General features: G+C 49.3%; 1 protein-coding gene across 2 annotated transcripts in view; it reads left to right on the top strand.

The window, feature by feature from the left end:
- The window catches only part of IGFBP2 (insulin like growth factor binding protein 2), a 94,699-nt gene that overhangs the window by 31,250 nt on the left and 47,418 nt on the right, over positions 1-16,031 (top strand). Inside the window, exon 1 of one of the 2 annotated variants that reach the window (XM_075933019.1) lies at positions 15,229-15,292. The exons of the other annotated variant lie outside the window; for it this stretch is intronic. Within the exon in view, the coding sequence (XP_075789134.1) occupies positions 15,244-15,292 (49 nt within the window). The 5' untranslated portion in view covers positions 15,229-15,243. Of the gene's footprint in view, positions 1-15,228; positions 15,293-16,031 lie in introns of those variants that run through there. 2 annotated transcript variants of the gene reach the window in all.

Below are 16,031 nucleotides of genomic sequence, written 5' to 3'. Positions count from 1 at the left end.
ATGTGGAAGAAGACTAATTGGATGCACCAATTTCAGTGCATGTCCCCTACCTACTCTAGGACACATCGTTCTCCCTCCTACAACTGACCTATTCATTAAGGATCGACTTTAAATGACACCTGCCTGGGAAGAACCAACATGGCTGCCTTCGTCTATGCCGTTTGATCCCCCTCAGGGTCTCAGCTTGGATCCATGGGTTTGTTGTTGCCAATGAGTGACATCGAGGATCCTTGCAATGCGAAGGGAACAGAGAAGAACTCACGCTCCTCAACCGCCTTTACCATGCCGGGCTCTGGAGGAAGAGACCTTTGAGAGTCCAGGGCTGAGGAGAAGGTGCTCCCTTGTACTAATATTTCGTCCTTGCTGCCGGATGGAGCTGTCATGCCTCCACCGCCTTCTCTGGCAGATTACGTCAGGCACCTTCGGGAACTGATGGTGCCGCTTGTAGTTCTGCTGCGGATTTCCTTAGAGGAGCTTACAGAAGTCCCGCCAGATGTCCCTAGGTATTTTACACACTTCAGTAGCTATGAAGATCGCTATTCCAGTCGGTGAAGCTCCTACGGAGTTCGCTAAGTTGGTTTTGTAGATCCTTGCTATTGCGCCACCTATCTGCAAGGGGGTGGACAAAAAGTGGTTCTGAGGAAGTGGGTCTGGCCCACGAAAGCTCATCACCTATGAAACCATCTTGTTAGTCTTTAAAGTGCTACACAGTCCTGTTTTTTGTTTCAGCTACACCAGACTAACACGGCTACATTTCTACCACTATTCTGGCTAGGGAATGGGAGTTTCTATTTTCTCCGCCAGCACCAAATTACCTACATGGGGATTCCATTAAGGAGCAAGGCAGTCAACAGAACTCAAAAGTCCTTGTACCCGGCAGATACTGCAAGATGATCTATCTCCATTGTCGTGGTCATAAGAAGTGTGTCTTGGTTACTGGTGTCGGGCTTGCAAGACAGGTTGAGTACTATGGATGACCCCCCCCCCCTTTGGCAGTTGTAAGCTCTTTGCAGTCTCCACGGATACATCTCTCTACACTTGAAAGGACTCAGCTCCCTAAGAATTTGTTTATGTAAATATGAGGCTCATATGGCACGAAGGGTACACCCAGCCCCATATTGAACATCGTGTAGACCTAAGAGACTGAGATACTTAAAAAAACTCACCCAAACCTCTTCAGCTACATTTTCTCAGTCATCCGTGTCCTTCCAGTGACCGTTTCGATGGCTTGGTCAAGTTTCAACCGTGCAATCCACAAGATCTTGCAGCTGCAACATCATACTCCTCCCTGCTTTTTGGTGCCGCTTCTCCTGTTTTCAGGATGCATGAGAGCACACAACAGTGGACATAAGGATTTTGGAAGCTATAACATCTGGCCACGCTGTTCATTTCAAGTCTAGTTCTCGTACCCATTCCCCCTCCCTGTATCTCTTCAGGGACCCTTCTCACAATCAATTGGTAGAGCAAGAGGGTGACCTCTCTTCTGCATGTAGCAGCTGCAGAATCAGTTCCCGTGCAACACACAAGAGAAAAGGAATCTAGTCAAAATACTTCCTGATTCCCCAAAAGAATGGCAGGTGGAGGCCAATTTTCGACTTCACGTCTCTAAATAAATGTGTAAAGCAACAAAAATTCATGATCGTGACCCTGGCAGCAATAATTCCTTCATGAGAAGTAGGAGATTGGTTTGCAACTCTCGACTCAGAAGATGCATCGTTTTATTTTCATGTCTCTCTATTCACTCTTCACACAAGGTTTTCTCATTTCCTGCTAAATAACAAGCGCTACCAATATAAGGTGTCTCCTCTGGGCCTTTAGCATTGACAGTATTTCCAAAGACTCTGGCAGTGGTTTGCTCTCATCTATATTGTGTGGAAATAATCGTTTTCCCATGGCTAGAGAATTGGCTGATCGGGGCAGAGTGTGTCAGGAAGTGTGGACATTCGTGAGGATCACGTGTTCCCGATTTGGACGACCAAATCAACCTTAAGTTCATTTTGACTCAACTGTAGCGTCTAAATTTCACAGGAACTTTCCTGGATACAAGGGTAGGCAGAGGATACCCACCATCTAGCAGATTTCTCGCACTAGTGATTCTCTTCTCAAAGATTCGGGACAGTGCTCAAGAAACTTTGAGACGGTCGTCCATTTCTGGGACACGTCCGCTTGGGTCAGAGTGTACCTCTGAGGTCTACAGAGATGGCTTGAATGGCTTACAAACCAAACAAATACATGTGAGGCAGGTTGCTTCCTGTTCACCTGTGCGCTCTACAATCGCTCAGTTGGTGGAAGGGCCCAAGCACAACCTGCACAGGTGTTCTGTTCTTACAGATTCCCTCTGCCATAGCGATAACATCAAATGCTTCACTTTTAGGTTGAGGAGGGGGCACACTGGGACCGTACAATATACAGGAAAGGGTTCACCGCACAGCAGCCCCAATCCACAGCTGGGGTTGGGCGGGGCTTTGGAGGAAGGGGCGGGGCTTTGGAGGAAGGGGCGGGGCTTTGGCTGCCTTCCCCATCTGGGTCTTCGTCTACCACCCATGGATTGACTTAGCAGCAATAGCAGCTTTTCCTGCCTGGGGGAGGGGCGTCACTCAAGTACCCAAGTACGGCAAGAGACTTAGGAAGCTTATTAATGATCTCCCTACAAATTGGAGATCCTGCTCCAAGCGGAGACTGTGAACCGAGTGCTTCGTTGCCTTATGAAAGACTCTTCTGAGCCACTAGCTAGAAGTTCTTTATTAGCTCTGTCGTAGAAGGCGGCCTTCCTAGTAGCAATGAAGGTGGGCGCATTGGGGGCCTTAATGTCTGACCCGTCCTCTCGTTTACAGTATTCCCCAGAAGTCAAGTGTCGCTACAGGCACATCCCAGGTTTTTACTTAAGGTGGCCTCAGACTTTCATCTTAATCCAGCCGTCTCTCGCCCAGCTTTTTCCCTAAAACTTCTGCTGCCCCCAGCCCGGCAGGGGTTCCCCAGGGCCGGGAATCCCTGGATGCACCATCCTGTGGCACCCCCGCCCCCCACTGTAGGGTTCCTGGCTACACTGCCAGCCCTCCCAGCCCTGGGCACCCTCAAAACATGTTCGCTAAAGCAGCCACACAAGTCTCCTTGGAACTCTTGCCCTGTCTCACCCCAGTGTTTGTTACTATCTCCCATCAAGTCGTGTCTTAACTGAGAACTGAGTTTCCAACCTCAGAAAACTTCCACGCAGTGTGCAGCGGTGGTCAAAAAGGCAAATAGGATGCTAGGAATGATTAAAAAAGAGATAGAAAATTAGACCCAGAATATCTTACTGTCCCTGTATAACTCTATGGTAGGCCCACATCTTGAATACTGTGTACAGATGTCTCCTCACCTCAAAAAAGATATTTTGGCCTTGGAAAGGGTTCAGAAAAGGGCAACTAAAATGATTAGGGGTTTGGAACGGGTCCCATATGAGGAGAGGTTAAAGCGACTGGGACTTTTCAGTTTAGAAAAGAGGAGACTGAGGGGGGATATGATAGAGGTCTATAAAATCATGAGTGGTGTGGAGAGGGCAGATAAAAGAAAAGTTATTTATTACTTTCCATAATAGAAGAACTAGAGGGCACCAAATGAAGTGAATGGGTAGCAGGTTTAAAACGAATAAAAGCAAGTTCTTCTTCACACAGCGTGTAGTCAACCTGTGGAACTCCTTGCCAGAGGAGGCTGTGAAGGCTAGAACTATCACAGAGTTTAAAGAGAAGCTGGATAAATTCATGGAGGTTAGGTCCATAAAAGGCTATTAGCCAGGGGATAGAATTGGTGTCGCTGGCCTCTGTTTGTCAGGGGAGGGATGGCAGGAGACAAATTGCTGGAGAGGGATGGCAGGAGACACATCGCTTGATCATTGTCTTCGGTCCACCCTCTCTGGGGCACCTGGTGCTGGCCACTGTCAGCTGACAGGATACTGGGCTAGATGGACCTTTGGTCTGACCCAGTATGGCCGTTCTTATGGTCTTAACTCTCGGTGGTCTCCTATTTTGCAGGTGTAGATCTGGAGTAATTTTACTGGCTTCATCATTTGTAATAGTAACATGTCCGGTCTGACACACGTGGCAGACACTTCCTGCCGCCTTAACGTTCTTCTGGCAGTTTTAACTGGTGACATTCTTCTCTGTCACTTTCTGTTCTGTCATGTTGTGTGGTTTTAATGTCACTAACCGTCTTACACCAGGGTTGTAAAGCTTGCTAAGATCATTCCACGGGAAAGGCACCATTGAAATGTCTGTTCTTCATATTACAGTTTGAACCTCTCCGGTATGGCACCCTGGGGACCTGACTGGTGCCGAACCAGAGAGTTTGCCGGACTATGGGAGGTCAATGTTATCTAGCAGCATCACCAACACTTCCACTGCTTGCTGAGCTCTGGGAAGACTTGGGGGTCATTTAGAACTAAATAACCACACAGAACAACGAGAGTCAGGGCTGGGGACTGTAAGTGAACTTTATGGGATGGTGGGAAACTTGGCCACACGCATGAAAAGTGGACATCCCTCTAACTAAAATCATGCCGGACAATGGATGTTGTCAACCCAGATGTGCCGGACTAGAGAGGTTCAACTTATGGGCATAGTCCAGACTTTGTGGACTCTTTGGGGGGCAGGAATATTCTAGTATTATGCTCAGAGCTGATGCCTTTTTTTTAAAGTCATCATTCTACTCGCAGCCCCTAATGACCTGCTGGAATCTTGAATTGCCAGGACTTTTGTTTTAACAAGCTTTCAATATTTCTATACAGCCTTTCACTAGAAAGTAAGTGTGTGTGTGTGTGTGTGTAAAGCTGTAGAGCCTTTCACTAGAGTGAGTGTGTGTGTGTGTGTGTGTGTGTGTGTGTAAAGCTGTAGAGCCTTTCACTAGAGTGAGTGTGTGTGTGTGTGTGTGTGTGTGTGTGGAAAGCTGTACAGCCTTTCACTAGTGTGTGTGTGTGGAAAGCTGTAGAGCCTTTCACTAGCGTGTGTGTGTGTGTGTGTGTGGAAAGCTGTACAGCCTTTCACTAGAGTGAGTGTGTGTGTGTGTGTGTGAAAAGCTGTACAGCCTTTCACTAGAATGTGTGTGTGTGTGTGTGTGTGTGTGTGTGTGTGGAAAGCTGTACAGCCTTTCACTAGAGTGTGTGTGTGTGTGTGTGTGTGTGTGTGGAAAGCTGTACAGCCTTTCACTAGAATGTATGTGTGTGTGTGTGTGTGTGTGTGTAAAGCTGGCAGGTACCATTTGCCTAATGGTTGAAGTTTCAGAAGCTTTGCTATCTTGGGAAAAGTTGGCAAACAGAATGATCATAATTGTTTCCCAGCAAAGCTGCATCTTTTGGCTTTTCTAACTGGTTAATGCCAGGGTCTTAGAAGATCCTCGGAATTCAGACCTCCTGGCTGGTGTGTGTATTACACAAAAGTGCACTGGGGTCAAGGGCAAGAGCAGTGTTGCCTTTTGGTTTATTACAGTTCCTGGGATTGTGCAGTGTTTACATGAGGATGCTCTTGCACAATCTCCAGTTATTTTGTCTTGCACCCAGAAGACAATATTTTATTGCTATTTTTCTTGACCCTGGTCTGTATTTATTCAGTCAGCTCTTTGGATTTTTCTCTAAGCTGGCTGTGCACTTGAAAAATAATGTGGGAAGCAAGCAAAACACACCGGGTCTCCGCTCATGGGTTGTTTTCTCTGAATACGGACTAGCCACCCGTCCGTTTGGGAGCAATTGTCTCCATATTGGTCAATAACAACTTCGGAGCCAGGGATCATGAGTGTGGCAGTGGGAGAAACCCAACCTGCTGTGTCTGAGCCCTGACTGGGCCCTAGGTTAACTACAGACAGGCTCACAATTGGCACGCTGACTGGCTGGTTATATATATTTTTTTCTTTTCTTTGTGCGAACTTGGGAAAGAGACATGAATCCACCAGAGGCACAAGTGACCCTTCCCTGTACCAGCGATGCCCATTCCACTCCGGAGACGGCTGGGCGGGCTCGTTCGTGTTGTTTCAGACCATGCCTTCTCTCGGGTGGGAAACTGGGGAACGCAGTTCGCTTTCCCTGCGGGGGGGGGGGGGTGCTCAATGAGCCGTCAGTGCTACCCCCCATCAGATTTGCACAGGTGGGTGTGGGGCTGAAAGCCACCTACTGCCAACCCATCTCCCCTAACTGACCTGGAAGCTAGCAGCAACCGGCGTGATTTGAGCCCAATGGGCTTCATTTAGAAAGGGGATTGATGCATGTGGCAGTTTACTCATCAGAAATCCACGGCGGCTGTTGGGTGACTGTACAGTCAGAGGCGCATTAAGGTCTCCTGGGGCCCTGGGCTGGAGTAAGTAGGGGCCTTAGTGTTGAAATCATGGTCCTGCCCTTTCCGCTTGCAGCCCCGTTCCTTTTCCTCCCCTTAAAATCCTAGAATCCCAGGGCCGGCAGAGACCTCAGGAGTCATCGAGTCCAGCTCCCTGCCCAAAGCAGGACCAACCCAAGTCAATCATTCCAGCCAGGGCTTGGTCAAGCCGGGACTTAAACACCTCTAGGGATGGAGATTCCACCCCCTCCCTAGGGAACCCATCCCAGCGCTTCCCCACCCTCCTAGGGAAATAGTTTTCCCTAATCTCCAACCTAGACCTCCCCCATTGTAACTTGAGCCCATTGCTCCTCGTTCTGCCATCTGCCCCCACTGAGAACAGCCTCTCTCCGTCCTCTTTGGAACCCCCTTCAGGTAGTTGAAGGCTGCTCTCAAATCCCCCCTCACTCTTCTCTTCTGCAGACTAAACAAACCCAAATCCCTCAGCCTCGCCTTGCAAGTCACGTGCTCTACTAATCATTTTTTTACTAATCACAAGTCACATGCCCCCTAATCATTTTGGTCGCCCTCCTCTGGACTCTCTCCAGTGTGTCCACACCCTTGCTGTCATGGGGGGCCCAGAACTGGACGCGATACTCCAGATGTGGCCTCACCAGAGCTGAATAAAGAGGAATAATCACTTCTCTAGATCTGCTGTCAACGCTCCAACTAATGCTCCCTAATATACAGAGCAATGCAAATATAAAATGTGTTTAGGTATTAATATATCCCCTGCACGCAAGCTCTGCCGTGTGTGTGCTAGGATAGCGCTACAGAAACAGAAGTTTAAGAGCTTGCCCTCCGTGGCGATAGTTTCTTACAGTCAGCCTACTAAACCTTTGCAATTTGCATAGCAACCGATTGTTATATATCTAAAGTTTCCCGGAGTTTTATTTACTTGGTATCAATGACTTTTGTGTGTTGGTTTTGTTAACAGCCAAATTGGCTAGCAAGGAAGGGCTATACGAAATTTGTGATTTTTTTTTTTTTTTTGGATTGAAAAGCTGCAGCCACCGTTGGTTAAAATCACGGCTGCAGTTTAGCTTCTAGGTAGTGTCACCAAGACTACTTACAGAGAGAATTACGAGCCTGCTCTACAGCCGGTTTGCTTTTAGCTCCAGCGGCAGAAGCTCATGGACTAAGCTCCAGAGGTCCCAGGTTTGGTTCTGCCCGCAGAGACCAGGGGTTGGTTGGCGTTACACTTGTAGGCTACATTCCAAAACAGGGTAGAAGAGATGCCATGGACACGTGGCTCTTTAAGGTAAGCATGAGGCAGGGGTAACTGGCCTAAATTTGTGTGAGTAGTTAGGACCTGGTGCTTGGGGTTGCTACACCACTCAACTTGGCGGCCACTCTCCGACTGGGTGATGGAATCTGTCCCAGGTTGTAGAGTGATCAAATGTTACTCCCTGCTCGATCTTCCTAGGACCGTGAAACAAATTGGTTTTCTCCAGCCACATCGGCAGCGGGAATGTATTTGTGTCTCTCACACAAAACTTTCCTTCCGTTTGCTCCCTTCATAGACTGGCTCAGCAGGGAGGCCAAGGTCCAAAGGAGCCACGGAGATAGAATTTCTCTGGTTGACCCTGGTGGGTGCAGAGGTGGGTGCGTTTCAGGGACTGCTGGGAGACTTCAGAGGTTTCATAGAGTTTAAGTCAGAAGGGACCTATATATCATAGGCCTTAAATTCCATTCCGTCACCCCTCCGTTGAGCCTGGGAGGATGTCAGAACCTGAGAAATGCCATAGACCCGGGTCCGTCTTGCCTAGTATCCTGTCTCCGAGAAAGGCGTGTGTGTGTGTGTGTGTGTGTGTGTGTGTGTGTGTGTGTGTGTATATACACACACACACACACACACACACACACACACACACACACAGAACAGGGCAACAATGGGGAGATTCACCCCAGTCTTCCGCTTCTGGGAGTCAGGTTTAGGGTCGCTCCGAGCAGGAAATTGCATTCCTGACTGCCTTGGCAAATAGCTGTTGATGGACCTATCCTCCTGTCTAGTTCTTCTTGCCAGCATAACGTCCCATGGCGATGAGATGCCCAGACTAGCTGTGCGTTGTATGAAAAAGTGCTTCCTTTTGCTTATCAATGCTGCCTATTGATTTCCTAGGGTGACCTCTGGTTTTTGTATGGTGGGAAAGGGTAAATAACGGTTCTGTGTTCACCTTTTCCCACCAGTCACGATTGTATAGATCTCTATCCTATCCCCCTCCGTCCTTGTCTCCTTTCTAAGATGGACAGCCCTCATCTTTATAGTAAGGAAAGCTGTTCCTCTTGCCTTTTTCCAAGCCTTTTCCAGTTGCACCCCAGGGAGATGGGGTAATCAGCATTGCAGGCGCGATTCAAGTTGTGGATGTCCTGTGGGTTTGGAGTGGCATATGGCATTATATTTTCTGTCGTCTTTTCTCCCCTTTCCTTAATAGTTCCAACCATACTGCAAAGTTTCGCCCCATAGAGCATTTTTGTGCAGATAAATGGAGTACTGTGGTTCTCCGTTCTTGATTGGGTGCTTTTCACCAGCATACACAATATTTTGCACTTCTGTAGTGCTTTTCACTTGTAATTCAGCCTCAAAACTACCCCAGTGTAGGAGCGATAGAAGGGTTGGGTGAGCTACATCTGGGGTGAAATCCAGCTCTTTTTGAACAGCAAGCCAGGGGAAAGCTCATGACTCCAGTGCTCCGTGTGGTAAATACAAACACCACTGCCGATTTCTTTGGTTTAGGGATTGGATCTCCCACAAGGAGGAAATGTGGCTGTTCCCCGCTTTTCCTTTGCTGCAGCTTTCGCTGGTACAATATGTGTGCAGCCACTGGCCAGGCTAATTTCAAGTGAAAAGTATCAAACTTCAGTGGCCAAGGAGAAGAAAAAGCTGACCTATTTCCACTACTTATTTATATTCAAGTAGCCTCTCTCTGTGTGTGTAAAAGTTGTTACTTTAATTTTTTGTAAGTTTTTTCCTCTGGTGTTTAAAAAAATACAAAACAGTAAGTAGAAGGCTTCTAAGTCTATTTTACATGACTTAGAATATATCTAGTTTTATCTTGGGGTTTTCTGGTTGACATTTTTCTCAAGCTCGTTTTTCTATTCAGTTTGGCTTTTGGGATCTACTGCCAACTCTTTGGATGCACCGGGGCAGATTTTTTACAGATCTCTTTGGTTTTTTTTTAAATATGTCGTTAGAACTTATGTTGGCATGAGACCCAAAATGCAAAAACGTCTAAAAATGTCACCGCGAGCTTTGAGCCCGTGAGTTACAAAAAAAAGTCTTGCATTGTCTGATCACCAAACGTAGAAAGGAACTAGATCAATAGCATGAGAGGTGGGGGGAAGTCCTGATTTCATTGTATCACTTATTGGCTGTTGATCATAGTGCCAAGTGCTGTGCGCTTGTAAGGAAAGACCTAATTAATACTGTGCTTTCCCACCACTTAACGACTGCGCCCATGCAGGCCTGTGTCTGTACAGGTGCATAGATACGATGGTATTTGGAGATTTCTCTTGCATGGAAATAGTTCTGTGCTGAATGTTAAAATTCCACTGTGGAAACCATAAAGCCAGAGAAGCTAAGTTCCCGTCCCCACGTGTAGGAACATTAGCTAGCTGTATTCGCCACTCTGTATCTTTCGGGGCCGAGGGTTTCAAAGATGGGGGGGAGGTGCCCTTCTGGGGGCGTGCGGCGAGGTTAACGGGAGCCCGAGGACCGGACAGGGCCATGGGGAGGGGCCCCAGCCAGCATGGAGCTCTGGGTGGGTGGTCTTGTCTGCGAGGCCCAGGCTCCCGACTGTGCCTGTAGAGCTCCAGGCCAGCCATCCTGTTTGCGACCAGAAAGCCCACTGGAAAAGGGGACCTGATAGTGTCCACTCGGATCGACTGACCGGACGCCCAAAGTCTGGTAGCTGCAGGGGAAGAGCTGCGGGGGCATCACTCATGCCTGCTCCTGCTCCGAGGGTTGCTAGGTGTCCGGTATTGAACCGGTCAGTCCGGTATTTGTGCCTTCTGTCCGGTAAAGAAATTGAGAAAATACCCGACACATAAAATGTCCAGTATTTTCTGCTTTTCTCGGCTTGGCACCTGATGGACACGGCGGCCGGGGGAGCTCAACAAAATTCTCCTGGCACTTCTTTTTGGGAGGGGAGAGGGGGGTCTGGTATTTTTGGTGACACCATCTGGCAACCCTAATTACTCAGCCAGAGCCACCTCCTACCTGCATCAGGTGGCTGCAGCTCCCAGCCCTGGATCTGCAGGTGAGTCCCTCCTGGGCAAGGAATGGAACAAGGGACGGGAGAAGCGGCGAGTGTCGGGGGGGAGAGGGAAAGAGGAGTAAACAGGGGGCAGGGCCTCGGTCACAGGATCCGGCCAGGGCCTCTGGGGGAAAGACAGAGCCAGGGTGGGGCCCCTGGAGAAAGAGGTGGGGTTGGGCCTGTAGAAAAAGGGGCAAGGACTCTGGGGGAAGAGGAGGGACCAGGGCAGGAACTCAGAGGGAAGAGGCAGGACGGGGTGGTTCCGGCGCCCCTGCTGGAGTGTCCGGTTTTGGAATACCACATCGTTTTCGTTGCTAACTCGACTTGTGCCTTAGAGAGGTTGCTGCCCCGTCCCGGAATCCCCGGCGCTCCCGGGAACGGTGTGACCCCCGCCCCCACCCGCCTGCGCCTGTACGTGAGGCCAAGCCGCAGGGGGGACGAGAGCGTCCTCGCTGGCGAGCCTTTGCCCGCCCCAGGTCCCGGGAGCAGGGTTGTCTTCCAAACCGTGTCCCCTGCCTGTGACGCTGAACAAAACCCCTCTGGTTTGGCCTCCGTCCTAGGCAGGGAGCGCGCTTTGGAAAGGGAGGGGCGTCTAGCCAGGCCTGACGGTGTGTCCGGCCTCGTGCCCCTGCTGGTGCAGCTGCAGTCGCCACCCAGGGGGAGCACAGGGCTACACCCTGCGAGTACTGACCATGCTGTTGGACGCTGGCCCTGCGCTTGGCCCCGGCTGCGTCCCCTGCCGGACAGAGCCTGCGCAGGGCGAGTGGATGGGGCCAGGCCGCAGGGCGGCATCCTGCTGGGTACTCTCAAGGCGAAACCTTCCTGGCGCCTCTGCCTCAAGCCCTTCAGTGCATCCCTGCTCACTTCCTCTGGGCCCCCGGGCAGCACACTTAGTGGGTCTCCGCCCACACACAGGCTGCGCCCGCGTGGACATAGCCTGCCTGGGCGGTGCCGCACCTGTGCCGGGCACCTGCCAGCATGAACTACCAGCCGCGCAGCCAGGGTTTCCGAACGCCAACGGTTGAATCGCGCAAACCCAAAGGCCTGTGCCCCGCCCCTGCCCCGCCAGTTCCCTCCGGCCCTGCCTTGGCCCTGGTTCAAGGCTCTTTTCCTGCTCTGCTCACTCTGTCCCCCCTCCCTCTGTTGCTGGCTCTCCCTCACCCTCGCTCGCTTCCACCAGGCCAGGGCAGGGGTTGGGGTGCGGGAGGAGGTGTGGGGTGCAGGCTCCGGGTGGGGGAGGTGGGCTGTCTGAGTGTGGGAGGTATTGGGCTGGGATCTGGGAGGGAGTTTGGGTGTAGCGGGTCTAGGTTCTGGGAGGGAGTTTGGAAGGGGGTCTCTAGCTCTGGGCATCCTTTCCCCATGTGTCTGAGAACATTTTACAGCAGAGCTCAGCCAAACAAGCCAGTGAACTTCTGGCTTAGGGCCTGCATTTTGTAATAGAAACGGTAATAGCATAAGCAATACGTTTAACTACAGAATTGTAGCAAACACTGCCGATGTATCGTGCATCTGAATTAATATTGTTATACCGTTAAACCTTTGCATTTCCTGACTTTTAATGTTACGCTATTGTAGAGGAGTTTTGTATTTAATTTCTTAGATTTTTTTTTAACAAATGTAGAAGAAGTGCGGGGAAAAAAGGGAGAAAAAGGGAAAAAAAGTTGGGAGCTACTTAGCTTCTTGATCAATGGGAATTACAAGCCCTTTGATTTCTTAAGCCATGCTTTCAAGTTCATTGCTAACATAGAGTCCCTCTATATTAAGGCCATATCCAACTCCCCGTTGAGTTAGCAGGAGTCTTTCCATGGTTTCTCGTAGGAGCAGGATTGCACGCAGTGTGAAGAATTAGGGAACTTTTCTAGATACCTATGTGGCTTGCAATTTTCAAATCTGGTTCTTATATGGGTCATAGGACTTAGCATCTCCTACAAGTATAGAAAGGGATCTCTGCAGTCTTTCAGGACAGGACTTCCTTTATACTGTGGTTTTGATTGTGTGTTGTCGTTGTCAGTGTGGTGTGATTGTGGTCAGGCTCGGCCAGGGAAGTGGAGTTTGTACTTGGCTCTGAAGGCTGCTCCGTTCGTGCTCAGCCGGTTCTTTGGGCATGGAGGTCTATATCGACAAGCCAGTTTCCAAGGCAGAGTGCTCTCCGGCACGCTCCTGAGGCCGACAGTCCTGTTGTTCCAATGACCTGGAAGGTTGCGCTCAAAGAGAAGGCAGGACAGCTCCTCTGTGGACTAAGGCCAGTCCAACGGGAGGCCGGGGAGATGAGGACCGCAATCCTGACTCCGTGTGGCACCGAGAAGCGTGACGGCCAAACCTGTCGGCCCTGAAGTTGTGAATTACCCTGGCGGCGTGCGGCTCTCACAGAGGACGTGGGGGACTCTTGGCATGAAAAAGGGAAATTTTCCCGGTTCCAAAAGCCGGGAGAAGTCCGGGGACACCAACATTGCAGATTGTCCTAGCTGATGATTCAAGAGCAAAACTTCCTAAGGGAGGACAACGTTACAGAAGTGGCAACTTCTCCCCACCAGCAACGCCTCTGTTCCTCACCCAGGTGCTGACCTCAGCCAAGCCCCTGGCGAGCTCAGAGATCGTAAAAACAAAGAGTCCGGCAGCACTAAGTGAGAGGAATTTTTCCAAGAGGAACCATGGACGAGATGGTTGTTTGGCTGCGCATATAGAGATAATGGGCGCTCTGACACATCGAAGACAGTGGTCTGATCCAACCCTGTGCTGCAAAGCCAAGAGAAACGACCTTTCTAGTGACATAGGGCACAGCCTTGAGCTCCTTGTATCATAGACGTTAATTTCCCACCATTCAAATGCTTGGAATTGCCCATGATCAGTGTTCATGGGTGGGTGCTGTTAGCGCACTGGTAAATTGCAGGTAGTTCCATGCGCCCTGAAATTGTCATTTCCAAACATGGGCGCTTCAGTAAGTTGTCTGATTTTCAAAGGCTGGTTGAAGTAGGAGCTGTCAGTCCTTGGAAAATTGGGCCGTGTGTGTGTGTGTGTGTGTGTGTGTGTGTGTGTGTGTGTGTGTTTAGTATGACGTTGGTACTTAATGTCAGACAACCGTGTTTTACCGTTTTCGGTGAACTTTACGGTATTCTTGAATATGGGTCTTATTCAGAGGGCTGAGCCTCGAAGTTCAGAATGCGACTTGATAATTAGGAGGCAGATTATTGGGAAGAGAAGAAACCCTCACTGGGTTTGCTTTCTCCATTGTGCGTATTAAGGATGTCAGAGTCCGATGAATCAGTTAACTGGTTAAACATTGGGTTAACCTAACCTTTAACTGGCTCAGTGTGAGTCTGGGTGGGGGATTTCTCCCGGGTTATGACTTTTAGAAGAGGTGAAGGGTTTTGTCACCTTGTACCTCTGATCTGCCAGGCGAAGGGGCTTCAGGAATCAACAGTGCCTGAGTTTCAGTTTCTAGCCGAGGGAGTTACTGCTTCTATTCCGCCTGGTACTGGATTTTGTGGCGTTTGGTGCAGAGTCTGTTATTTCCCTGTCTTGCCACCTGGGTGTTTGCATCAAGGCAACAGAGCTTTCATTAAATCCCATTGGCACTTGGCTGGTGCCAAGAAAAAGCAGTTCCTTAGCTGCTGTTAATCTGTTCTTCATATTTCATGTGATCTAGAGAGTTGTGATGATTATTTCTTGCAGTAAGTAAATTACAATGATGTTCAGAGAGATGAGGAGCATGCATCTCTAGCTACTGGAGCTCATCCCGTAGGTACTGATCTTCGGAAGGCTTTCTAATTTTCATTAAATTTTAATGAGTTGTCCTGTGTGTGTGTGTGTGTGTGTGTGTGATTGCTCTCTGTTGGACAGAATCAGAACTGCTTGTGTGTTTCATAGACCCCGTATGACTGTCAAGTGATGGAGACACTCCTATTCTGCAAGGCTAAGCTGTGTTTTGTTTATATTAGGCATTATGATGTTTTAATAGGTAATGTCCATTGTTCAGGTGAGGCATTTAATTCCACACCTTGCATGTGGGGGGAGAAACTAGAAACAAAATGCAAGGGAATAATTGGGAAGACAGTTACCTGTCTGCAAAACGACATGCCTTAGATATGTAACATAACATTGACTGTGTCGGGTTCCAAAGAATGAGAAGTCATGTGACAGGAGGGCAAATTACAGTAGGTCACAAGGCACGTGGTTCCTAGAGAAGGGTTTTATTTTAACCAGTGATGAAACATTAATAAGGCTGCGATTTCGGCGTATGATAATAGTTGTGTTTGCCACCTTGATATTTATCAGTTCAGTCTCCTTGGCCTTTTTTCTGCCCCCTCTCTGTTGGCCTGAGAGGACCCTGGATGAATGGGCTTGTTTTGATTTTCTTTTAAGCTATCAGTGCTCGAATTCCAGGAAGGACCTGTCTGTAGGGAGCAGCGTACCAGAGAGTGAAGGGAGAGCAGCCACGTTAGTGAGGGTTTCTTTAAAAAAAAATTAACCTTTGTTTTCTGTCAGCAAAGCTGTCCTGAGGGCTGACTTCCTGAGGTAAACATGCCCAGACAGAGTGCCAAGCGTTTGAACAGGAGAGATGGTTATACCTCTAATGTGCGTGGTCTGCAATTTTCCCCTCGCTCTGCTGACTGACTGAGAGGAGCTGTGAAAAAACTTGCCAGCTGTGGTGCATGATTCATGGTGGGCCGAGCAGGTTCTCAGTGAAACCAAAGAGCAGAGGTGACTTTTTTTTTCTGGATTCTGGCTTGGGTTTGGAGGCTGAAGGTAGGGCTTAGTCAGAACGACTTAGATCCTAATTGAGCAAAGCACTTCAGAGAGTGGGCTGTTTGCATGCTGCTGCTTTTGCCAGTGGTAGAGATGCCTGAGTACCCCAAGTTTTGCTAGGCAGCTACGGCTTTGTAAACCTATCTAGTGACCCACATTCAAATGCATCACTGGTGACTATCCGGCCCCGATGAAGAACTTTGCATTGTCGTTCCTCTCACCTTACCTGTTGCTCCCACAGCTGAAGGATCCTATAGGATTGTCTAGTTATTGCAGACAGGATGCTACCTGCTCCATATACTAGGGGTGTCTCAGAACCATTCTCCCTTCCCTGACCATTGCCTTTCTGCTTGGATATGGTTGCACAACTCTGACTTTTTCCCTTCCTCCCCAAGCCTGCTTCTAAAATCCTGCCGTGGGCCATGTCTTCACTAAACAGAAGATTGATGCTGCTGCGATGGATCTTTCAGAGTTCGATTTAGAGAGTCTAGTTAAGACTTGCTAAATCAAACTCCGAGGACAGCCCCATTGGCAGTTGGATTCCTGCTTCTGCGAGGAGGAAGGGACGCTGATAGGAATGTTGACTCCCATTGGCCTCCCGCTGTGGGGATGGCGGGGAAGCTCGAAACAAGGTATGTCGACTCCAGCTATGTAGTGAACATTGCCGGAGCTGCGTCTCTTGCCTTCGACCTTC

Source organism: Pelodiscus sinensis, chromosome 7 (genome assembly GCF_049634645.1).
Source record: "Pelodiscus sinensis isolate JC-2024 chromosome 7, ASM4963464v1, whole genome shotgun sequence".
NCBI lineage: Eukaryota > Metazoa > Chordata > Testudines > Trionychidae > Pelodiscus > Pelodiscus sinensis.
This window is presented reverse-complemented; position numbering and strand designations above follow the sequence as displayed.